Here is a 24,578-nt window from a genome sequence, read left to right on the forward strand (position 1 = left end):
GGACGACGAAGTGAGAATGATGAAAGTACGATCTCACTTTCCTCAGCATATGAAGACTAAAGAAGCATTTTTTACCAAGAAGTTGAGGTGGTCAAGGAAGACCTGGATAGGTTCCTGGAAGACAAAGGGATTGAGGGGTACAGATAAGAGCAGTGGAAGGTTTAGAGATAACTGTAGAGGTAGGCAATAAAATTAGTCAGGGACCGCTGACCAGGCAATATGCCTGATGGGCCGCCGCGTGAGCGGACCGCTGGGCTGGATGGACCTCTGGTCTGCCCCGGCGGAGGCGACTACTTATGTACTTATGTCATTGAAGGTCATCTATTCTAGCACCCGTTAATGTAACAGGCTTACTGACTATTATAATAATAATCAGTTTATATACCGCAAGGCCGTAAAGTTCTATGTGGCTTACAGTACTGTACTCTCCCGCGATATTCGCGGGGGTTCCGTTCCAAGACACCCCCCTGCAAATATCAAAAAACCGCAAATACGGTTTTTCGTCTGGGGAGGCAGGAGAGGGGAGCTGGAGCGCCAGCGCGTGAAGGAAATCGCTCGCAGTCTGCAGCAACCGCGTCTTCCTGTACTAAAGTCGGGCCTCGCCAATCAGGAGGAGGCAGTCGGAGCAGACTGCGAGCAATTTCCTTCATGCGCTGGCACACCAGCTGCCCTCTCCTGCTTCCCCTTCGCGGTCTGGAAAATACCACGAATGATTGGGACCGCGAATTCACAGGGGAACACTGTTTTAAGTTTAAAAAAACAAATTAAAACCAATAAAAGAAGTTGAATAGAACTGAAAAAGTTAAAAGCCAATAATTAGAGACACTCAAATAATCAAAATAGTGCATAATAAAAATTTTACGAATTAGATGTCTAAATACTTCGAAAACAGATATGTTTTTCGATGTCTCCTAAATTCCCCATAAGTGTCAGTAAGCAAAAGCAATTGTTCTAAATCCTTACCCCATAACGCTGCTTGATATGAAAAAAGATTTTGATGATGTTTTTTAAGTTTACATCCTCTAACAGGCGGAAAAACAAAATTCAGATGTGAGTTTCTCTTATGTCTGTTGGTTGCAAAAGAGAAAAGCTCAATTAATATGTTTGGGAGCTAAACCAAACAAAGCCTTAAAACAGAATCAACCAAACTTAAACTATGACCCTACTCTGGGCCTAAAAAACACTGTCTACTCCCAGCTTTGGGAGATCTGAAATATAAGATCTACAGACTCTTTTTCTGCTTTACGCCTTGACTTCTTCAAAAGATAATACAAAATGTGGGAAAGAAAAAGCATCAGAGCCTCACTGTTAATGACTTAGGATCATCAGTTGACTTAAAGCACAGTCACTTAAATGGCACAAAAAAAAACCTTCCTTAAAATTCATAACAAACTCAGGTGCAAGTAAAAATAACAAACTTAGCTGTGCTTAAGGTGTGATAAAAGCTTTAAAACATTTTCAGAATGATTTGGAAGAAGGTATCCCTTGAGGATACTGAGTGGGAAAAATGCTGGGAAGACACAACAGGCAAAACACAGGAGTTGACTGATCCAGAAGAGAGGCTAACCAGGGAAGCATGAAATTTCAAACCGTTCTTCAGATATGTTAAAGGGAAGCAACCGGCTAGGGAGGAGATGGGACCGCTGGATGATGGAGATAGGAAAGGAGTGGCGGAAAGACTAAACATGTTCTTTTCGTCAGTATTTACAATAGAGGACACATCCAACATACTGGAACCTGAACAAATCTTAAAAGGAGACCAAGCAGAAAAATTAACATCCATGGAGGTAAGCCTTGAAGACGTACACAAGCAGATAGAAAGATTAAAAACTGACAAATCTCTGGGCCCGGACGGAATCCACCCTAGAGTACTGAAAGAACTAAAGGAGGAAATAGCGGAATTACTAAAGCAAATTTGTAATCTATCCTTTTAAACAGGCGTGATCCCGGAGGATTGGAAGATAGCCAATGTTACGCCAATCTTTAAAAAGGGATCAAGAGGTGACCCGGGGAACTAGACTGGTAAGTCTGACCTCGGTTCCGGGGAAAATGGCGGAAGTGCTGATTAAAGACAGCATCGATGAGCTAGAAAGGAATAAACTTCTGATAACAAGCCAGCATGGCTTCTGCAAGGGAAGATCGTGCCTAACGAACTTATTGCACTTCTTTGAAGGAATTAACAAACGGATGGACAAAGGGGACCCTATAGACATCGTATACTTAGATTTCCAAAATGCCTTTGACAAGGTACCCCGTGAACGCCTACTTCGGAAACTGAAGAACCATGGGGTGGAAGGAGACGTACACAGATGGATCAAGAATTGGTTGGCAGGTAGGAATCAGAGGGTAGGAGTGAAGATCCACTACACGGACTGGAGAAGGGTCATGAGTGGTGTTCCGCAGGGGTTGGTGCTCGGACCGCTGCTGTTCAATGTATTTATAAATGATCTAGAAAAAGGGACAAAATGCGACGTAATAAAATTTGCAGACGACACCAAACTATTTAGTTGGGCTAGGACTAAAGAGGACTGCAAAGATTTACAAAGGGACCTGAACAAACTAGGTGAGTGGGCGACGAGATGGCAGATGAAGTTCAATGTAGAGAAATGTAAAGTCTTGCATGTAGGAAACAGAAACCCAAAGTACAGCTATACGATGGGAGGGGCTGTTATTGGGTGAAAGTACCCAAGAAAGGGACTTGGGGGTAATAGAGGTAGGACTAAGAAGGTTAACAGATAGAAGGGAACAGGGAATGAAGGGTTTCAGACAAAAATCACCTTACAGGTCATGGACCTGATGGGCCGCCACAGGAGCGGGCTGCTGGGCGCGATGGACCTCTGGTCTGACCCAGCGGAGGCAACTTCTTATGTTCTTATAGTGGACAAGACAATGAAGCCGTCGTCACAGTGCGCAGCAGCCTCTAAGAAGGCGAATAGAATGCTAGGTACAGTGGTGCCTCACACAACGAACTTAATTGGTTCCAGGAGCAAGTTTGTTATGCGAAACGTTCGTTATGTGAAACGCGTTTTCCCATAAGAATACATGTAAAAAAAAATAATTCGTTCTGCAGCATAAAATATGCTAAGATGACATAAAAAAGATAAATTTTTGGTTATTATTTTTATTTAGATACATCTAAAAACATAATTGTTTTTTAAAACAACACACATTTTTTAAATTTAAAGACAGACTAAGTAGAGTCTAATTTTACAGTGAGAGAGGGCAGAATCTCAGCGGCAAAAACTGGGACTTAACTGTTCATTTTTTTTTTTTTCTACCGTGTTTCCCCGATGATAAGGCAGGGCCATCAAATAAGACAGCCCCCCCTTTTTAGAAAAAAATGTAAAATAAGGCACCCCCCCCCCCGCAAATAAGCCACCCACCGATACCTGCGCTTACCCGAATCGGGTGGTACGGTGGGTGACTCCGTGTGGTCCCTGGCACCCCCGACACGATCGGGGCAAGAGGGAGCTCAAGCCCTCTTGCCCCCCCGACTCCCCGACACGATCGGGGCAAGAGGGAGCCCAAGCCCTCTTGCCCCCCGACCCCCCGACACGATCGGGGCAAGAGGGAGCCCAAGCCCTCTTGCCCCCCCCCCGACTCCCCGACACGATCGGGGCAAGAGGGAGCCCAAGCCCTCTTGCCCCCCGAATCCCCGACACGATCGGGGCAAGAGGGAGCCCAAGCCCTCTTGCCCCCCCGACTCCCCGACACGATCGGGGCAAGAGGGAGCCCAAGCCCTCTTGCCCCCCCCGACTCCCCGACACGATCGGGGCAAGAGGGAGCCCAAGCCCTCTTGCCCCGCCGATTCCCCAACTCCCCGACAATATCGGGCCAGGAGGGAGCCCAAGTCCTCCTGGCCACGGTGACCCCCTAACCCCACCCTGCACTACATTACGGGCAGGAGGGATCCCAGGCCCTCCTGCCCTCGACGCAAACCCCCCCTCCCCCCAACGACCGCCCCCCCCCAAGAACCTCCGACCGCCCCCCAGCCGACCCGCGACCCCCCTGGCCGACCCCCACGACACCCCCAACCCCCTTCCCCGTACCTTTCTGTAGTTGGCCGGACAGACGGGAGCCAAACCCGCCTGTCCGGCAGGCAGCCAACGACGGAATGAGGCCGGATTGGCCCATCCGTCCCAAAGCTCCGCCTACTGGTGGGGCCTAAGGCGCCTGGGCCAATCAGAATAGGCCCGGGAGCCTTAGGTCCCTCCTGGGGGCAGGGCCTGAGGCACATGGTCGGGTTGGGCCCATGTGCCTCAGGCCCCGCCCCCAGGAGGGACCTAAGGCTCCCGGGCCTATTCTGATTGGCCCAGGCGCCTTAGGCCCCACCAGTAGGCGGAGCTTTGGGACGGATGGGCCAATCCGGCCTCATTCCGTCGTTGGCTGCCTGCCGGACAGGCGGGTTTGGCTCCCGTCTGTCCGGCCAACTACAGAAAGGTACGGGGAAGGGGGTTGGGGGTGTCGTGGGGGTCGGCCAGGGGGGTCGCGGGTCGGCTGGGGGGCGGTCGGAGGTTCTTGGGGGGGGCGGTCGTTGGGGGGAAGGGGGGTTTGCGTCGAGGGCAGGAGGGCCTGGGATCCCTCCTGCCCGTAATGTAGTGCAGGGTGGGGTTAGGGGGTCGCCGTGGCCAGGAGGACTTGGGCTCCCTCCTGGCCCGATCGTGTCGGGGAGTCGGGGGGGCAAGAGGGCTTGGGCTCCCTCTTGCCCCGATCGTGTCGGGGAGTCGGGGGGGGGGCAAGAGGGCTTGAGCTCCCTCTTGCCCCGATCGTGTCGGGGAGTCGGGGGGGCAAGAGGGCTTGGGCTCCCTCTTGCCCCGATCGTGTCGGGGGGAGCAAGAGGGAGCCAGGCGGAGAGAGGGCAGTTAAGCGCAGTGCCTGCGCGGAAGGATGCAGCTCGGGCGACTTCGTTGTGTGAAACGAAGTTCGTTGTACGAATCAAGACATAAAGTTCGTTGTGCGCAGCGTTCGCTGTGCGAGGCGTCCGTTATGCGAGGCACCACTGTATAATCAAGAAAGGTATTACAACCAGAACGAAAGAAGTTATCCTGCTGTTGTATCGAGCGATGGTGCACCCGCTTCTGGAGTACTGTGTCCAATATTGGTCGCCATACCTTAAGAAGGATATGGCGATACTCGAGAGGGTTCAGAAGAAAGCGACATGTTTGATAAAAGGTATGGAAAACCTTTCATACACTGAAAGATTGGAGAAACTGGGGCTCTTCCCTGGAAAAGCTGAGACTTAGAGGGGGCATGATAGAGACTAACAAGATCATGAAGGGCATAGAGAAAGTGGAGAGGGACAGATTTTTCAAACTTTTAAAAACTCCAAGAACGAGAGGGCATTCAGAAAAATTAAGAGGGGACAGATTCAGAACCAATGCCAGGAAGTTCTTCTTCACCCAAAGGGTGGTGGACACCTGGAATGTGCTCCCAGAGGGCGTGATAGGACAGAGTACGGTATTGGGGTTCAAGAAGGGATTAGACAATTTCCTGAAGGAAAAGGGGATAGAGGATTACTATAGAGGTCCTGGACTGTCGCACGAGTGGACTGCTGGGCATGATGGACCTCTGGTCTGACCCAGCAAAGGCACTGCTTATGTTCTTAATATGGTCCCACTGACAGCGGCCGGCATTTTGCTGTGATGCTGCTTTTAGGGACTCATAGGACCAAACTCTTGAATAGCAGCACGTTCTTGTACATTCTCAGTTTATTCTGGAGCCAGTGGGCTATTTCCGTCTTAATTGCCAGGACTTTGTGCTAGATGCACTAAAGTCAGCGATCGTCACTTTTACCACGTGTTTTTCCGCTTGATCGCCTGTTTACTGATCTGGCAATGCAAATTAGCTAAAACCCCATTTAAAGTAGCCAAGCAATTGATGTGCCAATGGCTATGCAAAAACAAACAGAGGTTTTAGCTATTTGAAAAAACAGACAGGTCTGCCTGGTGTTTTTCAAGAAAGTCCCCCAACGAGCCCTTCCCAGTAACTCCCCACAAACGTGGCATAAGGAATCCCCTCCAAGAGAAAATTGCCAATGGAGTGTCACACCCACGCTCTCTGAGAACACCTTGAGCCGTCGGGTAGTGACATGAAGCTTGTTACTGGCGTGGTCCCTTTAGAATTAGGGTCACCTTTCAAGTTGGTAGTCGCTGGCAAATGCCCAACTAAGCTTATTCTCCGAGGGTTTTGGAAAAAATCACACTTTGTCAGAATGGCCTTGGTGAAAACATAAGCTTTTATTTGGCCACCGGCTGTGGAATTACTGTGCCACTCCAGGTTTTCCTGGTAGCAGGAACATCATACAAAAACAACAGGAAAAGTTTCTTTCTCTCATGGTCACCAAGCAAGCAGCTCTGGACTTGATTGGTAAAACACATACAGTCCTTAATATGCCATGAGGCTAGGCAGTGAAACAGTTAACACCAATAATTTTCTCCTGTAGCTTTACAGGAGAGACATTCTTGTTCATGATTGAGAAATATTCTGTGCTGTCCTACAGTGCTCTTAATCTCTCCAGCTGGGCTGGACTTTCTCCCTAGTCCCGAGCAGGCTTTTCCCTGAGAGGGTTAATTTCACTCTTCCTATGAGGCCGGCAGACTAATTGAATTAGTTAGTTGCTATGGCAATTTCTTTACAGCTGGGCACTTTCACGGAGTGTGGAAGTCAGGAAATTCTGGGCTTTAAACTAGCCAGCATTACAGCCTGGCGTTTGGTTCAGCTGTGCACATAACCTGCAGAGGAGATTACTGTATCCTTTTCACACTCCAGCAAAACAGCATGTGAAATTGCAATACAGGATTATTTCCCTAGTAACTCCCACAGTCATTAACTCAAAGAGCAAACAGCAAAATACAGCCTAAACCAGACCTCTGTTCACAGACCTTTCCAGGATATTCAGCTCTCCATCTCCTCTGGCCAGCTTTCCTGTATAGCCCCACTTTCCTCCAACATCATGGGTTCTGGGGAAAGGAATTCAGTGGCCAAATTACCAGCCTGTTCCTCAGTCATTTCCCAGTCAGTGCTGAGGAACTGCTCAGCCCCGTCCTGCCTCTGCTCTAATGCCAAGCCGCGTTCTGCTCCTCCTCCTTCCTCCCTCTGCTCTCTAACGAGCCTGGCTTTAAGCTGAGGGGAAGAACCACTCCCCCTTGGCTTTGGATGGGGGAAGGGAATTCCTTCCTCAGCCCATGCCGTTTCTCTGAGGGGAAACTGCTTGTGAGCTTTCTGCCTTACAGGCAATGGAAAATAGCAAGGCAGCTTCTTCCTGCCTGGCTTTGGGACTGTTTCAGGTAAGTCTAAGCCTTCCTGTTCTATTTCCTTTTCATTGTCACTCACCAGGTAGTCAGCTAATTTATTGTCCTGGGCACTGACCTGGTCAGCCCTTCTGCACTGGGGTTTATATACTTTCCATAATTTCCCTGTGGCAAACCTTGGGAAAGACGTCCGTTTGTCACAGGAGCCCCCCTGAACCCTCCCCTCCCCCTTCATACCAGGAAAAAAAAGGCAAGAGGGATGCCTACTCCCTCCTGACGCCAGATGCTCCCCGAACAACCCCCGCCCCCATGCCTTTGGTAGACGTTGGGAGCTAGAGGGAAACATGTTTGACTAATTTGAGTAGTTAAGGCAAGTGTCTTGCCTACCATGGCAATGTTTATCAATGTCTTCAGTTTTGTCAGGGAATACTGGTGGCTGCGAACTCTCTCACTCTCTAAGGGTCTTTCCCTTTGGATTTCGGACAGGGTGATTCTGTCGATGGATGCGAGTCAAAGGCTAGGGAGAGGTGTGTATGACCATCTCTGTTCAGGGCCAGTGTGCTCCCTCGGAGCACAAGTGGTCGATCAATCGCCTGGAACTTTGAGTGATTCAACTGGCTCTCCACTTTGAAAGTCACCTCTGTCATCGAGCTATCCAAGTCTTCTCGGACAATGCCACGGCGGTGGCTTACATCAACCAGCAGGGGGCTTCAGTAGTGCTTCACTGAGCATGGAGGCTCAACTTCTCTTCCTGTGGGTGGAGAGACACCTTGTGTCCACTCGACAATGTTCAGGCAGATTTTCTCAGTCGTCAGACTCTGAACCCCGGAGAGTGGTCCCTATCTCAAAGGGCGTTCGATTGTATAGTGGGCCTGTGGGGTCACTCCATTTTCAACTTCGTGGCAACTGCAGCCAACAAGAAAGCCGATCAGTTCTTCAGTCGGCATTACGAGGCCAGTACAAATGCCTGGATGCTCTGGTTCAGCCCTGGCTGCAGGAAGGTCTCTTGTATGTCTTCCCCCCCCCATGGCCCATGATAGGGCATCTGTTGCGAAGGATTGCAGTCCACAGAGGTCCTGTGATCCTTGTTTGCACCCAATTGGTATGCTGACTTGGTTCGGCTCCAATAGGATCAGGCTCTGGCTCCCTTATCCCTCTCACCTCACGCAGGGCTTCGGAGTCCATTGCGACTTCCCTGTCCGTCTTGGAATCTGAACCTCATTCTCCGCTTTCTGGCTCGCCCACATGAGCCACTGGCGCAGGCCTTTTTTAATGGATTTTAAGATCAAGACTGTTTTTCTGGTGGCCATTACCTTCACCTGCAAGATTTTAGAGCTTCAGGCTCTTTCCTGCCAAGATCCTTTTCTACGTATTACGGATTCTGGTGTGGTGCTGCTGCATACTATTCCTTCTTTTCTTCCGAAAGTACGGCTTCTTGCTTTTGTTTCCTTCGGCTTGAGGGAGCAGAATTGGGTGTTGCGGTCCTTGGATGTACGCAAGCTCTTGTTACGATATCTGGAGGTTACAAATGATTTTCATCGTTCTGACCATCTTATTGTTCTGGTGGGTCCTACCCGCAAGGGCAGGCAAGCTTCTAAGGCCACCATTTCCAGATGGATCTGTATGGCCATTTCTGTGGCTTACGTTGTGGCAGGCAAGAAGCCCACTCCTCGTGGTGCAGGCCCATTCTACCAGAGGTATCATCTTCTTGGGCAGAGTTGTCGGCAGTCTCTTTGGCAGAGATTTGCAGGGCTGCTACCTGGTCCTCTTTGCATACCTTCACCTAGTTTTACAGAGTCAATATGGCAGCCGAGCAGGATTCTGCTTTTGGTTCCTCTGTTTTGGCAGTGGGCTCATCAGTCCCACCCTGATTCTCCGGGACTGTTCTGTTACGTCCCACTAGTCCCAGAATAAAGTGGAATTGTACAAGAATGAAAGATTAGGTTCTTACCTTTGCTAATATTCTTTCTTGTAAATCCACACTTTTTTCCAGGAACCCTCCCTGTGCTTTGCTGATTCGCTGATTGTCTGCCTTTCCAGGTACTGGCATGCGGGATTTCTGACCAGCCTTTATAAGAGTGCCATTAGAATGGGTTCAGCACTTATATTTGGGCGGGTCCCTTAGTTCAGGCGCACTCTTCTGGCAGCACAGCCTGTGTCTCTTTATAGTAGAGAATGATACGGGGACATATTTTTCCCTGTCCCTGCAGGAACTCATTTTCGTGTCCCGTTGAGTTCTTTTCCTGTCCCTGTCCCATCCCTGCAAGCTCCGTCCTCATCTGCACAAGCCTCAAACACTTTAAAATCATAAGTGTTCAAGGCTTGTGTAGTAAAGGCAGAGTTTATAGGAATGGGGTAGAGACAAGGACAGTGACAAAACTCATGGGGAAATTGAGTTCCTGTGGGGACGGGGACAATTTTGTCCCCATGTCATTCTCTACCTTATAGCACTGTTTTTGTTCTGTCAGGTTTCTAATGATTCATGACCTGGTTCAATTGTTTTTAATTGTTGCTGTTTTACATTTATTGATATGAGCAGATTAGACTTATTTGTCAGTGTTTCTTGTTCTTGTCTTCTACATATGTTCCTGGTTGCTTTAGTACAAACTGATTCCTAAGGGGCCAGTGCTGAGGTGAAAGGGGTGGAGCTTAAGTCTCTGAAATTTGAGGCTTTCTACAAAGTCCTGGCAAGTATGGGAAAATAACCCACTGGCCCCGGAATAAGTGTGGATTTACAAGAAAGAAGATTTAGCAAAGATAGGAACCTAATCTTTTGCTCTTTCTCCAGTGCTTAGCAACTCTCTGAAATGTTACCCTGTTCTGGGAATATGTCTCACTTGCTTCTAAATTAAATACACCCATCAAACTTTCCCCCTCACCAGTGAGCACCGGCACTGGGAGGTCGCCTGATTGATGCAATGCAGAAGATGCTGAGTGTGTTTCTGGTTTGTGTTTCAGATGTGGGTGTCATTTGAGGAGATCTTTATCTCCTTCTCCCAGGAGGAGTGGGACTATTTAAATGAAGAGCAGAAAGAGCTTTACATGGAGGTGATGAAGGAGAATTATGAGACCCTGATCTCGCTGGGTAAGAGATTAATCTACATTTTTTTAGTTGTATTAAGACATTAGAAAGCTGAAAAGCAAATGGAGAAAGGGGGGAAAAAAATCACACAGCAAAACAAAAATATATTAATGCTGAAAAATGTTATGTTGAGGCACTGTCACACTCAGTTGATCACATTAGTGAAAAAATACACAACTGACATTCTGGTACACCTACTCGGGAGTCAGTACCTTTGGTCAGTGGTTCCCAGCCCTGTCCTGGAGGACCACCAGGCCAATCAGGTTTTCAGGCTAGCCCTAATGAATATGCATGAGAGAAATTTGCATATAATGGAAGTGACAGGCATTAAAATCTCCTCCATGCATATTCATTAGGGCTATGCTGAAAACCCAATTGGCCTGGTGGTCCTCCAGGACAGGGTTGGGAACCACTGCCTTAGGTGATCAATCAGTTCCCGCAAACTGGGTTTTGCAGACGTGTGATACAGCTTTCAGCACCTCACACATTGCCAGTGGAGTATAGCGCCCTTCAGATTTTCCTTCTGCAACCCAATTGTGCAGAGGTGTTTCTGCTTTGGGGTTTCTAAATTTTAGGATTTAAGTTTGGTTTTTCTGAGGCTTCAGTGTCGAGGGACCCCATATTTGAGGATTTGCTGCAAGGGATAGGACTCGGGTTCCGTGGAGCCGAACTAAAGCTTGCAGAGCAAACCTTTGGGTAGACCAGTAGGGCCCGCTTGCTGTTTACTACTTTAGGGCTCAGGGTCTGTTCCCACTGGGAGCCAGCTTGCTTTCAGATTTTTTTCCAGTGGCTTGAGCACAGGTTGTGGGTGCCCTGAATAAGAACCCTCTGGGTAAGAGGACGCTGGCTGTATAATTTGCATCTTTCCTCCTCCGGTCATGCTTCTAGGATTGAGGTGTCTGACAGGATCCGGCTGACTGGCAGGCCTGAAGACTTCCAGTTTTGGGGTCGTTTTTGGAAGTTTGAGGCAAAAAGTCCTTTCCATTTCTCCCAGCTGCAGTGAGAGCTAACAGACAGATTCTTTCACAGTTTAAGGTTCTTTCAATCATACAGCAAATTTTATATCACGTTTCTCCAATGGTACTAAAGGTTTTTAGTTTTTGGTTTTTTTTAAATCTTATCAACCCAGAAAATGTTTGAGATCTGAAAATAGTATGAGACTGAGTTTTAAATCTTTATTGATTTTCAAACTTTGATTAATCAGGAAAACTACATGAAACACATTATTAACTATACAATCGATGCATTAAACAATCATTTTCTCCCATCCTCATAAGAACATAAGAACTGCCATTTCCGGATCAGACCCATGGTCCATCGAGTCCGGCGATCCACACACGCGGAGGCCCTGTCAGGTATACACCTGATGTAGTTTTAGTCACCCATAACCCTCTATGCCTCTCGTAAGGAGATGTGCATCTAATTTGCCTTTGAATCCTAGCACAGTGGATTCCTTAATAACCTCTTTTGGGAGAGCATTCCAGGCGTCTACCACTCGCTGCATGAAGCAGAACTTCCTGACATTTGTCCTGGACTTGTCCCCCCTTAGCTTCAAACCATGTCCTCTTGTCCGTGTCACGTTGGACAATGTAAATAATTTATTTTCCTGCTCTATTTTATCGATGCCTTTCAGTATTTTGAACGTCTCGATCATGTCCCCTCGCAGCCTCAAGGGAGAACAGTCCCAGTTTCTTGAGTCGTTCCTCATATTCCAAGTTCTCCATACCTCTTATTAGCTTCGTTGCTTGTCTCTGCACCCTCTCCAGCAGTTTTATATCCTTCTTTAGGTTGGGAGACCAATGTTGGACACAGTATTCCAAGTGTGGTCTGACCATTGCTCTATAAAGCGGCATTATGACTTTCTTCGATCTACTCGTGATTCCTTTCTTTATCATGTCTAACATTCTGTTTGCTTTCTTTGCCGCTGCCACGCATTGTGCTGATGGCTTCAGGGTCCTATCTATAAGTACATCCAGGTCCTTTTCTTGTTCGCTCTTACCCAGAGTTGCGCCTGACATTCTATACTCGTGTTCCTTATTCTTATTACCTAAATGCATTACTTTGCATTTCTCCACGTTGAACTTCATCTGCCATTGCTCTGCCCATTTCTCTAACTGATACAAGTCGCTCTGGACTTCCTCGCTATTCTCCTGCAATCTGATTGCCCGGCATAGCTTTGTGTCGTCTGCAAACTTAATGATCTCACTGGATATTCCGTCTTCCAGGTCATTGATATAAATATTAAATGGGATCGGCCCAAGTACCGAGCCCTGGGGCACACCACTAGTCACTTCCTCCCAGTCTGAGTACTTCCCATTTATGCCCACTCCTCAACTTAATTATTAATACAATAATACATATAATGTACTTGCAATTTTATAATTAAATAATTTAACTCTTCAAAGTATATTTCCCTCCCCCCACCCACCCTCCCTGGATGTGGAAAGAAATCTAATGAAAGGGGAAGAAACAAAAGTAGTCAATGGACTCCATACATCATTAAAGGACTTACTAGTCCCCAGCCGTTCCGCCATCATTCTTTCATACTTATATATGGTACACACATTTACCCACCAAAAAGTATAATTAATCCTGTCATGGTTCTTCCAATTATGTGTGATCATTTGAACAAAATCTCATTTTAAGGGTTTCTGGTGTCAGGGTTCAGGTCCCCCACCTCTAAAACTTGTGTTTCAGCATTTTTCAGGTTTTCAATTAAGTCTCCATGAATGATTTTGGTGTGATTTTTCTGGCGACAGCCATCTTGGATTTTAAACAATCTTTTTTTCTAAAGCCTCTATCTTCCTTAAAACCCCTCGATTTTTGTCAAAAATCGACAGGGATGGATGACTCAGGGTGTGCTAACACCATTTCTTTTGAAATTTGCCCCCAAGATGGCCACTGCCTTAAGAACATAAGAAGTTGCCTCCGCTGAGGCAGACCATAGGTCCATCCTGCTCAGCGGTCCGCTCCCGCGGCGGCCCATCAGGCCCATTGACTGAGCAATGGTCTATACCTATCTATACCCCCCAATCCCTTTTTCTTCTAGGAATCTATCCAAACCTTCTTTGAAACCATTTAGTGTTTTCTTGTCTACAACAGCCTCTGGAAGCGCGTTCCATGTATCTACCACCCTCTGAGTGAAAAAGTACTTCCTAGCGTTTGTTCTAAACCTGTCCCCTTTCAATTTCCCCCAATGCCCCCTTGTGCTTGTGGTGCCCCTTAATTTGAAAAATCTGTCCCTGTCTACTTTTTCTATGCCCTTCAGGATCTTGAAGGTTTCTATCATGTCTCCTCTAAGTCTTCGCTTCTCCAGGGAGAAAAGTCCCAACTGCTTCAATCTGTCGGTATATGGGAGATTTTCCATTCCCTTTATCAGTTTGGTTGCTCTTCTTTGTACTCCCTCAAGTACCGCCATGTCTTTCTTGAGGTACGGCGACCAGTACTGGACACAGTACTCCAGATGCGGCCGTACCATTGCACGATACAGCGGCATGATAACTTCCTTCGTCCTGGTTGTAATACCCTTCTTAATGATACCCAGCATTCTGTTTGCTTTCCTAGAGGCTGTGGCGCATTGCGCCGATGCCTTCAGTGTTGCGTCTACCATCACTCCCAGGTCTCTCTCCAGGTTACTAACCCCTAGTGGTGTTCCCCCCATTTTGTATGTGAACATCGGGTTCTTTTTCCCCACGTGCATGACCTTGCATTTCCCCACGTTGAAGCTCATCTGCCATTTTTCGGCCCACTTTTCCAGCTGCGTTAGATCCTTTTGGAGATCCTCGCAGTCTTCCTTGGTTTGAGCCCTGCTGTATAGTTTGGTGTCATCTGCAAATTTAATGACTTCACACTTAGTTCCCGCCTCTAGGTCATTTATGTAGCCTTGACCTTGTTTTTTCCTCCAACTGCTTTACCACCAATTTCTGCACCTCAAGTCTTCTCCTCTCTGACCATCACCTGTTAATGTTCACAAATCACCACCTTCCCCCTCAGACCCGGCCAATCACTACCAATACGTTTAGGAATCATCAGACTATTGATCCTGGCGCTCTCTCCACCACTGTATCATCCCTCCCTTCTACCAAGTCATTCAAGTCTGTGAGTGCAGCTGTCTTCTATAACACCATTCTCTCCTCTGTTCTAAATACTCTCGCTCCTCCCATCTCGAGTTCTGTAAGGCATACCAAACTCCAGCCCTGGCTGACCTCCAACCTCCGCTACCTGTGCTCGATATGCTGACATCATACACTTCAAATTCCTGCTGACATCCTTCTAGTCTGCCTCTCACTTGCCAAACAATAATACTATGCTCATTTAACTAAAACTCTTGGCTCTAACCCTCGCCGTCTCTTTTCTACATTCAACTCTCAAAGTGCCCCCCCGACCATGGCTGAGTTCTTCTATGACAAGGTTCAGAAAATTCACCTTGAGTTCTCAACCAGATCACCTCCCTCCTCCTTCCATCTGTTCCCTCTGCCAACCTCCCCTCAATCCCTGCCTTTCTTCTGAAATTACTGAAGAGGAAACTACTCTTCTCGCCTCCTCCAAACCCACTACCTGCTCCACCGATCCGCTCCCCACCACCTTACTCAGCACTGTCCCTCCCACTGTCATCCCTCCTATCTGTCTCATCCTCAACCTATCCCTCTCCACTGCAACTGTGCCTGATGTCTTCAAAATGCCATAGTTAACACCTTTCCTCAAAAAACCTTCACTAGACCCCCATCTGCCCCTCCAGTTACCGCCTCATCTCCCTCCTTCTCTTCTTATCCAAGCTAGAGAGTTGTGCGGGACCAGAAATCAAACCCGTCCCTGCTGGAAATCGAACCCGTTCCCGCTGCAATCTCTTCCATTCACATAAACTTAAGCAGTTATTTCATTTAATTATGCTACTGAATTAACAAATAAGCAAAGACGCTTTATTAATTTGGAAATGTTAATTGGGAAGAATACATACTTTATAAATGGGTCTCTGCCAGAGCCTCTAATGTAAATATAAAAAATAAATGCTCCAGCTGATGAGGACTCTCAAGCTCTGTCAGTTGAGGACTTCCTTTGAAGGTGGTCGAGGGTCCCGTTTGGTAGGCAGCAACAGCGTCCCTGAGTCACAGATGCTGATACCTCAGTGGCTCGGGGATGCGGCCAGCGACTGCTATGCGTGTTGGAAGGAAGTTCTAGAAATTGCATTAACAGTGGACTAGCCTTGTGGACCCCACCTTTCTCTCTCCACCACAACATCCAATGTGTCTCTCTCCCTCCCTCCCCTCCACCACCATGTCCAACATTCCTCCCTCTTCTATCTCCTTCCATCTGCCCCACCTTTCTCTCTCCACCACAACATCCAATATGTCTCTCTCCCTCCATCCCCTCCACCACCATGTCCAACATTCCTCCCTCTTCTATCTCCTTCCATCTACCCCACCTTTCTCTCTCCACCACAACATCCAATATGTCTCTCTCCCTCCCTCCCCTCCACCACCATGTCCAACATTCCTCCCTCTTCTATCTCCTTCCATCTGCCCCACCTTTCTCTCTCCACCACAACATCCAATATGTCTCTCTCCCTCCATCCCCTCCACCACCATGTCCAACATTCCTCCCTCTTGTATCTCCTTCCATCTGCCTCACCTTTCTCTTTCCACCACAACATCCAATATGTCTCTCTCCCTCCTGCTCTACACATCCATATCCAACCATTCTCCTTTTCTCTTCCCACCCACCCACCCACCAGCAGCATCTTTCATTCCTTTCCCATCCCCAAGGGTGGGCAACTCTGGTCCTTGATGGCCGGAATCTAGATGACCACAACATGGTATGGTTCGATCTTAGGAAAGGTTTCACTAAATCTACCACACTGACCAAGGTCCTCAATTTCAAGGACACAAACTTCCAAGACATGGGTTCCTTTGTTCACCAGGTGCTACAAAGCCAAGCATAAACCAATAGCGTGGAAGAAATGTGGTCGACTTTGAAAGCCACCATGCAGGAAGCAAAAAACCGCTATGTTAAATTAGTAAGTAAACGGCGAAGGAACAACAAGCCTCAGTGGTTTACTGCGGAGATCTCAGACCTCATCAAGGAGAAGAAAAAAGCATTCATCTCTTACAAACAATCGGGGAAACGGGACTCTAGAGCAGACTACCTGACCAAATCAAAAGCCGTCAAAACAGCAGTCAGGGAGGCTAAATTCCACATGGAGGAGTCTCTGGCAAAGAACATCCAGAAGGGAGATAAATCCTTCTTCAGGTATATCAGTGACAGAAGTAAAAACTCAGGCGGGATTGTACGTCTTAGGAATCCAGACGGAGACTATGTGGAAAAGGATTCGGAAAAAGCCCAATTATTAAATGAATACTTCTGCTCAGTCTTCACCCGAGAAGTGCTGGGGCTTGGCCCTCAGCTACAGACAAGGGTTGGCTCAGTTGACCCGTTTAGCAACTTTGAGTTTACGCCCAGCAGTGTCTACGGTGAGCTGTCAAAACAATGGGGCCGGACCAGGGTGCTTAGGGAGCTAAGTGAAGTCTTGGCGGAGCCACTGTCCGCACTCTTCAACCTCTCCCTTAGTTGGACTGGAGGACGGCTAACGTCATTCCACTCCACAAGAAAGGCTCAAAGATGGAGACAGCAAACTACAGACCAGTGAGTCTAACATCGATAGTGAGCAAACTAATGGAAACTCTAATCAAACACCAATTGGATAAGATCCTGGATGAGGAGAATCTACGGGATCCCTGACAACATGGATTTACTAAGGGGAGATCATGCCAATCCAACCTGATCAGCTTCTTTGACTGGGTGACGGGGAAGCTGGATATTGGGGAGTCCCTGGACATCGTGTACCTGGACTTTAGCAAAGCATTCGATAGCGTACCACACCGCAGGTTGCTGAGCAAGATGAGTTCTATAGGATTAGGTGACACATTGACAAAATGGGTTGGGAACTGGCTTGGAGGTAGGCTTCAAAGGGTAGTGGTGAACGGCACCCCGTCCGAAATGACGGAGGTGATCAGTGGAGTGCCACAGGGCTCGGTCTTGGACCCAATCCTATTCAACATCTTTATAAGAGACTTGGCAGAAGGGCTTCGAGGTAAAATAACATTATTCGCCGATGACGCCAAACTAAGTAATGTAGTGGGCAAATGCACAACGGACGAAGATTCAATGCCCGACAACTTGATGCACGACCTACTCCTACTGGAGCGCTGGTCTAGGACCTGGCAACTCAACTTCAATGCCAAAAAATGCAAAGTTATGCACCTGGGCAGCCAAAATCCATGCAAGTCTTATACCCTTAATGGCGCGATCTTAGCAAAAACGGTAGCAGAACGAGACTTGGGGGTAATCATCAGTGAGGACATGAAGACTGCCAATCAAGTGGAGCAAGCTTCATCCAAGGCAAGACAAATCATGGGTTGCATACGAAGGGGTTTCGTAAGGCGGAAGTCATTATGCCATTGTATAGATCCATGGTGAGGCCCCACCTGGAATACTGTGTGCAATTCTGGAGGCCGCATTATCGCAAGGATGTGCTGAGACTGGAGTCGGTGCAGAGAATAGCCACCCGGATGGTCTCGGGACTCAAGGATCTTCCATACGAGGAACGGCTTGACAAACTACAGCCATACTCGCTCGAGGAGCGCAGAGAGAGGGGGGACATGATCGAGACGTTCAAGTATCTTACGGGCCGCATCAAGGCGGAGGAAGATATCTTCTTTTTCAAGGGTCCCACGACAACAAGAGGGCATCCGTGGAAAATCAGGAGCGGGAAACTACGAGGTGACACCTGGAAATTCTTTTTCACTGAAAGGGTGGTTGATCGTTGGAATAGTCTTCCACTGCAGGTGCCTGATTTTAAGGCCAAATAGGATCGGCACATGGGATCTATTCACAGGGCAAAGGTAGGGGAGGGATTAGGGTGGGCAGACTAGATGGGCCGTGGCCCTTATCTGCAGTCTATTTCTATGTTTCTATATTAGATGGGTTTTCAGGATTTTCTCAATGAATATGCATGAGATCCATTTGCAAGCACTGCTTTCAATGCCTATTCATTGGGGAAATCCTGAAAACCCGACTGGATTCTGGCCCTTGAGGACCGGAGTTGCCCATCCCTGCCCTAGCACGTGTAGCATCTCTTTCCCTCCTTTCTCAAATATTCCCCAGCCGGTGCTGCATCTCTTCCCTTCCTTTCCACCCCCCCCCCACTCCGTACAGTGTCTTACCCTTCCTTTCTCTTTAGGCTGACAACAGTGTTCTTGTATCTGTGGGGTCATATACCTTGTATGATTACATCCAGTATCTCTCAGGAATTAAAGCACTTCAGTAAGGAACAGCAACTCTCTGCTCATCCTCCAGTTTCCTGTGGAAGATAATGGTTGTATCTGCAGCTTAGTCTGGTTCTTCTACTGCATGTCCATCTCGTATGTTTTGATCGGCCTGGTTTCTTTTTGGGTCTGTAGCTGTCAGTTTTCACCTGTGTGCAAAGATCTGAGGTAGAACATTCTGCTAACGGTTAAGCAGCGGCAGAGATAGACAGAAATGTTTGTGTCAATTCGAATGGTTTATGCCAACTAACAATAGCATAGAAAACAGTCTATCGGTTCCAAAAATGGTGATTTGGATGTTTTATCTTTTGAAAATGGGGCCCATAAGAATAGCCTTAGTGGGTCAGACCAATGGTCCATCAAGCCCAGTAGCCCGTTCTCACGGTGGCCAATCCAAGTCACTAGTACCTGGCCAAAACTCAAGGAGTAGCAATATTCCATGCTACCGATACAGGGCAAGCAGTGGCTTCCCCCATGTCTTTCTCAATAACAGACAATGGACTTTTCCTCCAGGAACTTGGCCAAACCGTTCTTAAAACCAGCTACGTTATTCGCTGTTACCACAACCTCTGGCAACGTGTTCCAGAACTTAACTATTCTCTGAGTGAAAAAAAATTTCCTCCTATTGGTTTTAAAAGTATTTCCCTGTAACTTCATCGGGTATCCCCTACTCTTTGTAATTTTTGACGGAGTGAAAAATCGATCCACTTGATCTATCCACTCCGGATTTTGTAGACTTCAATCATATTTCTCCCCCAGCCGACTCTTTTCCTAGCTGAAGAGCCCTAACCTTTTTAGTCTTTCCTCATACGAGAGGAGTTCCATCTCCTTTACCATCTTGGTTGCTCTTCTTGAACCTTTTTTAGCGCCACTATAAACTTTATTTCAGTGCAGTATCCTTTCCCTACCAACACTATAAGCTAAGCTGACCAGTTCTTGAACTTGAAAACAATCGCTGCCGGTTTCTTTCTCATAGAATCAAGCTTCTGCGTCTTCATCTTACCCAACAAAGCCTAGAAATTCTTCTAGAATCGCCCAAATAGTTTCCAAGCTAGAATATATAAGTATATAATAATTTAATTATTGAAAGATTGTATTTTACCTCTAAGTCTCCACATGGATCAAAGCTAATGAAAACTGAAACTAAAAAGTGCTTTTTTACAATGGTTGACTCTGTTCCACATTTGGAGTGGCGGCTGTTATCATATCTCCACAGGAGCTTATCATCCCAAATTTGCAGACTTAAATTTCTGCTAAACTTTTGTATCAAAAGCCTTTATTTGGAGCGCACCACATTTCACCTTCCGTATTCGCGAATTCCGTATCTACGGATTTGCTTATTCGCGGTTTTAAACCAAGAAATGCATTTTCATTTATCAGGCTAGTTTAAGCCCTGTAAGTCCCCCCCTTAAGCCTTACCTGGTGGTCTAGCGGGTTTTCGGGGCAGGAGCGATCTTCCCATGCTCCTGCCCCGTGCTGATCGTTCACAGGAAATGGCTCAAGAGACTACGGGAGCTCAAGGCAGCCATTTCCTGTGAGCAATCTGCACGGGGCAGGAGTGTAGAAAAATTGCTCCTGCCCTGAAAACCCACTAGGCCACCAGGTAAGGCTTGGGGGGGGGGGGCTTTCAGGGCTTAAAATAGCCGGGGGAAGCAGGGGTTATGGGCAGAACTGGCCCAAATATTATTTGCGGTTTTTTAATATTCGCGGGCCGGCTCTGCCCCAAACCCCCGTGAAAATGGAGAGGGAAGTGTATTCATCTCAGTGAAAAAAAAAAATACAAAGAATAGCCCCCGCCCCCGAAGACTATCTTACAAACCCTGGCATAATCCTCAGTCATCCTTGCCCATATCAGCTCAACTCTCATGGTTTTCATGATCTCTTGCAGCAGTTTCATGAGATTGATACTAGAGGTTGTTTTAAGATCATGGCTTTCATGGGTGGGAGCGACTGGGGATCACTCTTGCCTCGCCTATACCCCTAGAGCACCAGGGAATGTAAGATAGGCCCAAATGGGGGCATCTATACGGGAGTAGGGGGGGAGAAGCAACTCGTGTTTAGAGAGAGCGAAATGGAGCAGGGCAAAGCTCAAATTTTGGCTTCCACTGAAAACGCACGGTCAGTTTCGGCCAAAACTGAAACCATGGGCCTAGCATTTTGGCTGAAACCAAAATTGGGCAGAAAAAGGATTTGGGGCCTGTTTCAGCATCGTAACCGAAACAGAAACTTGGTCCGCTTCTACTCATGCCGTTTCCAAGGAAGGTAAAGGGGGATGGGACTTGTGTAAGGCTTTTTCTTTGTGGTTTACATATTTAGACCGAAACTTAATTGGCCAAGGTACAAAATAAGTGTTAAGTGATTTGCCGTAGGAATGAAACTCACAACCTCAGGGGAACTGAGTTGGCTGCTCTGAAGGAATTTTATATACCAGCTCTCAAGGTTATCCAAGTGTTTATTTACAATCAGGTACTGAAGCATTTTCCCTATCTGTCCCTATCTAATGTACCTGGGGCTATGGAGGACTGAGTGACTTGTCCAGGATCACAAGGAGCAGGGTGGGGTTTGAACCCACAACCCGAGGGTGCTGAGGCTGAAGCTTTAACCATTGCACCACACACTCCTCCCGGAGTTTGTGTAGAAAAAAACCCTTCAACCAATGGTTTGCAAATAAGAAACAGACCAATTCTTAAGCTACTCTTAGAAAATCTGAATGTTATGAGACTCTGTCAAGATCGTAAGCTTCAAGAAGCAGTTGAAAACGCAACTGTTCGTCGATGCATTTATGTAATATGTATAGACTGAACACTGAATAAATCTGCCATTGTGTTGTCCCTATGGGTTAATGTAGGGACTTCGTAAGATGAAGGAACTCCAGCTTGATAAAGATTGATATATTAATTTTGTTCGATGTACATATGATTTCTCTTTATAATATGTACAGTATGTTATTTTGTACATCACTTTGATTTATAAATTTTTTTTTAAATAAAAAAATATCCAGTCCTTCTTATTATACACAGGTAATATCTTATAACCCAGCACTGACTTTTAGCACATGATTAAGACCTTCTGTTTATATCCAACAGATGATCGGATCACACAAGAAAGGACGAGAGCAAAGAAGCAAGGAGAAGATCCTGTAGAAATAGAACAAGTCCAAAGACAATCGGAAAATGTCTGTGAGAATATTTCCCAGAACTCAAAGGATCAAAGAGAGCCTGCAGGAGACTCGAAGGATGTTCACCTGACAGAGAGACCCTTCCAAATTAATAATAGTGATCAAGTGACTTCTGAATTCCACCAGGGTAAGAGGAAAGGAAAAACACGCCAGAAAGAACTTACGTGTTTGGAATATAAGAGGAGCTTCAACTTTATTCGTCCTAAAAGTAAAAAGAGCTACCCCTTGTTTTCAGAACTCGAAAAGCACAAAAACAATCATAAAAATGAGAAACCGTTTACATTCACTGAGTGTAATAAAAGCTTCCCTCAACTGTCAACTGTAAAAATTCACCAGCAGACCCGCACCACAATCAAACCATTTCCATGTACTGAGTGTAATAAAAACTTCACTCAGCTTTCAAGCTTAAAACGTCATCAGAAGATCCACACGGGAGACAAACTATTTCCATGTACTGAGTGTAATAAAAGCTTCCCTGAGCTTTCAGGTCTAAAACTACACAAATTAATCCACACAGAACACAAGCCATTTACGTGTACTGAGTGTAAAAAAAGCTTCAAACGGCTTTCGCATCTAAAAAGACACAAATTGATCCATGCATTTCCATGTTCTGAGTGTAATCAAAGCTTCCCTTTGCTTTCACGCTTAAAACGTCACCAGATGATCCACACGGGAGTCAGACCATTTCCATGTACTGAGTGTAATCAAAGCTTCACTCAGCTTTCACGCTTAAAACGTCACCAGATGATCCACACGGGAGTCAGACCATTTCAATGTACTGAGTGTAATCAAAGCTTCACTTATCATTCAGCTCTAAAAATTCACCAGAGGAGCCACACAGGAGACAAACCATACATATGTACTGTATGCAATAAAAGCTTCACTCAGCTTTCATCTCTAAATAGTCATCAGAAGACCCATATGGTAAACAAACCATATGCATGTAGTGAGTGTACTAATAGCTTCACTCTGCTTTCACACTTAAAAAGGCACCAAAGGATTCATACTGGAGAGAAGCAATTTATGTGTACTGAGTGTAATAAAAGCTATATTTGTCTTGCACATCTACAAAGACACAAAATGATTCACATAGGGCACAAACCATTTATATGTACCGAGTGTAATCAAAGCTTCCTTTTGCTTTCACGCTTAAAATGTCACCAGATGATCCACACGGGAGACAGACCATTTCCATGTACTGAGTGTAATAAAAGCTTCACTCAGCTTTCGTATCTAAAACAACACCAAATGATCCACACAATGCACAAACCATTTACATGTACTGAGTGCAATAAAAGCTTCACTTGGCTTTCGTATCTTAAAAAACACAAAATGCGCCACATAGGGCAGAAACCATTTGCATGTACTAAGGGTAATAAAAGCTTCATTTGCGTTTCAAATCTAAAAGTTCACCAGAGGAGCCACGTAGGTCACAGACCATTTACATGTACTGAATGTAATAAAAGCTTCACTCAGCAGAAATATCTAAACATGCACAAAAGGATTCACACAGGTCAAAGACCATTTACATGTACTGAGTGTAATAAAAGCTTCACTCGGCGGAAATATCTAAACATGCACAAGAGGATCCACACAGGTCAAAGACCATTTACATGTACTGAGTGTAATAAAAGCTTCACTCGGCGGAAATATCTAAACATGCACAAGAGGATCCACACAGGTCAAAGACCATTTACATGTACTGAGTGTAATAAAAGCTACACTTGGCTTTCACATCTAAAAAGACATCAAATGATTCACACAGGGCAGAAACCATTTGCATGTACTGAGTGTAATAAAAGCTTCACTCAGCTTCCCTATCTAAAAGTTCACCAGAAGATCCACACAGGAGAGAAACCAAACATATGTACTGAGTGCAATAAAAGCTTCACTCGGCTTTCGTATCTTAAAAAACACAAAATGAGCCACACAGGGCAGAAACCATTTGCATGTACTGAGTGTAATAAAAGCTTCATTTACGTATCATATCTAAAAGTTCACCAGAGGAGCCACACAGGTCAAAGACCATTTACATGTACTGAGTGTAATAAAAGCTTCATTCGGCAGTCACATCTAAACAAACACAAGAGGATCCACACAGAGCACAGACCATTTACATGTACTGAGTGCAATAAAAGCTTCACTCAGCTTTCAGGCTTAAAAAAACACCAGGGAATCCACATGGGAGATAAACCATGTACACTCACTGAGGGCTAAATTCTATATTTAGCACCTCAAAAATGGGCACTGGAGATATGTTATAATCTTAACGTTAGGCATGATTTATAAAATAGCATATACTCTTGAGACCTTCGCCAACGCCAACCTGGTGCCAATGTCTGCTTGGAAGTTAAGGTAATGCCCCCGATCGACGCATGGCCTGTCTAGTTCCACACCTCTTTTTTGCGTTTCTGCTAACGGGAGCTAAACCATGGGCGGCTCTCCCAAGCCTGTCCAAGTGGCATAAAGGACCCTGGCCAGGGTGATTAAGCTTACCCCGCGGCAAAATCAATACCACCCACAATTCAGATGATACAGCAATTTAAAAGGACGTCAGAGACTCAGAATCCATACTGGCACCCTGAAAGATATGCCAAAGTGTGTGTGTGTGTGTATATAGATATATACATTTCTCATTTTGATTGTGTGAAATAGTTCTATCCTAGAAGTTTATGGCATTCCTTATTATATGTATAGTGTAAACAGCCTAAATCGAATTAGGATAAAAACTTGTACTGTAACTAATA

The 24,578-nt window shown here is 46.3% G+C and overlaps 1 protein-coding gene across 1 annotated transcript in view; it reads left to right on the plus strand.

Annotated features, from left to right (window-relative positions):
- Positions 1–24,081, plus strand: part of LOC117354669 (oocyte zinc finger protein XlCOF6-like) — a 28,144-nt gene extending 4,063 nt beyond the window's left edge. Inside the window, exons 2-3 of the mRNA XM_033932520.1 lie at positions 10,209–10,335; positions 21,740–24,081. Coding sequence (XP_033788411.1) covers positions 10,209–10,335; positions 21,740–24,048 — 2,436 coding nt within the window. The 3' untranslated portion in view covers positions 24,049–24,081. The remainder of the gene's footprint in view (positions 1–10,208; positions 10,336–21,739) is intronic.
- Positions 24,082–24,578: the final 497 nt, after the last annotated feature.

Source organism: Geotrypetes seraphini, chromosome 2, assembly GCF_902459505.1.
Source record: "Geotrypetes seraphini chromosome 2, aGeoSer1.1, whole genome shotgun sequence".
Lineage (NCBI taxonomy): Eukaryota > Metazoa > Chordata > Amphibia > Gymnophiona > Dermophiidae > Geotrypetes > Geotrypetes seraphini.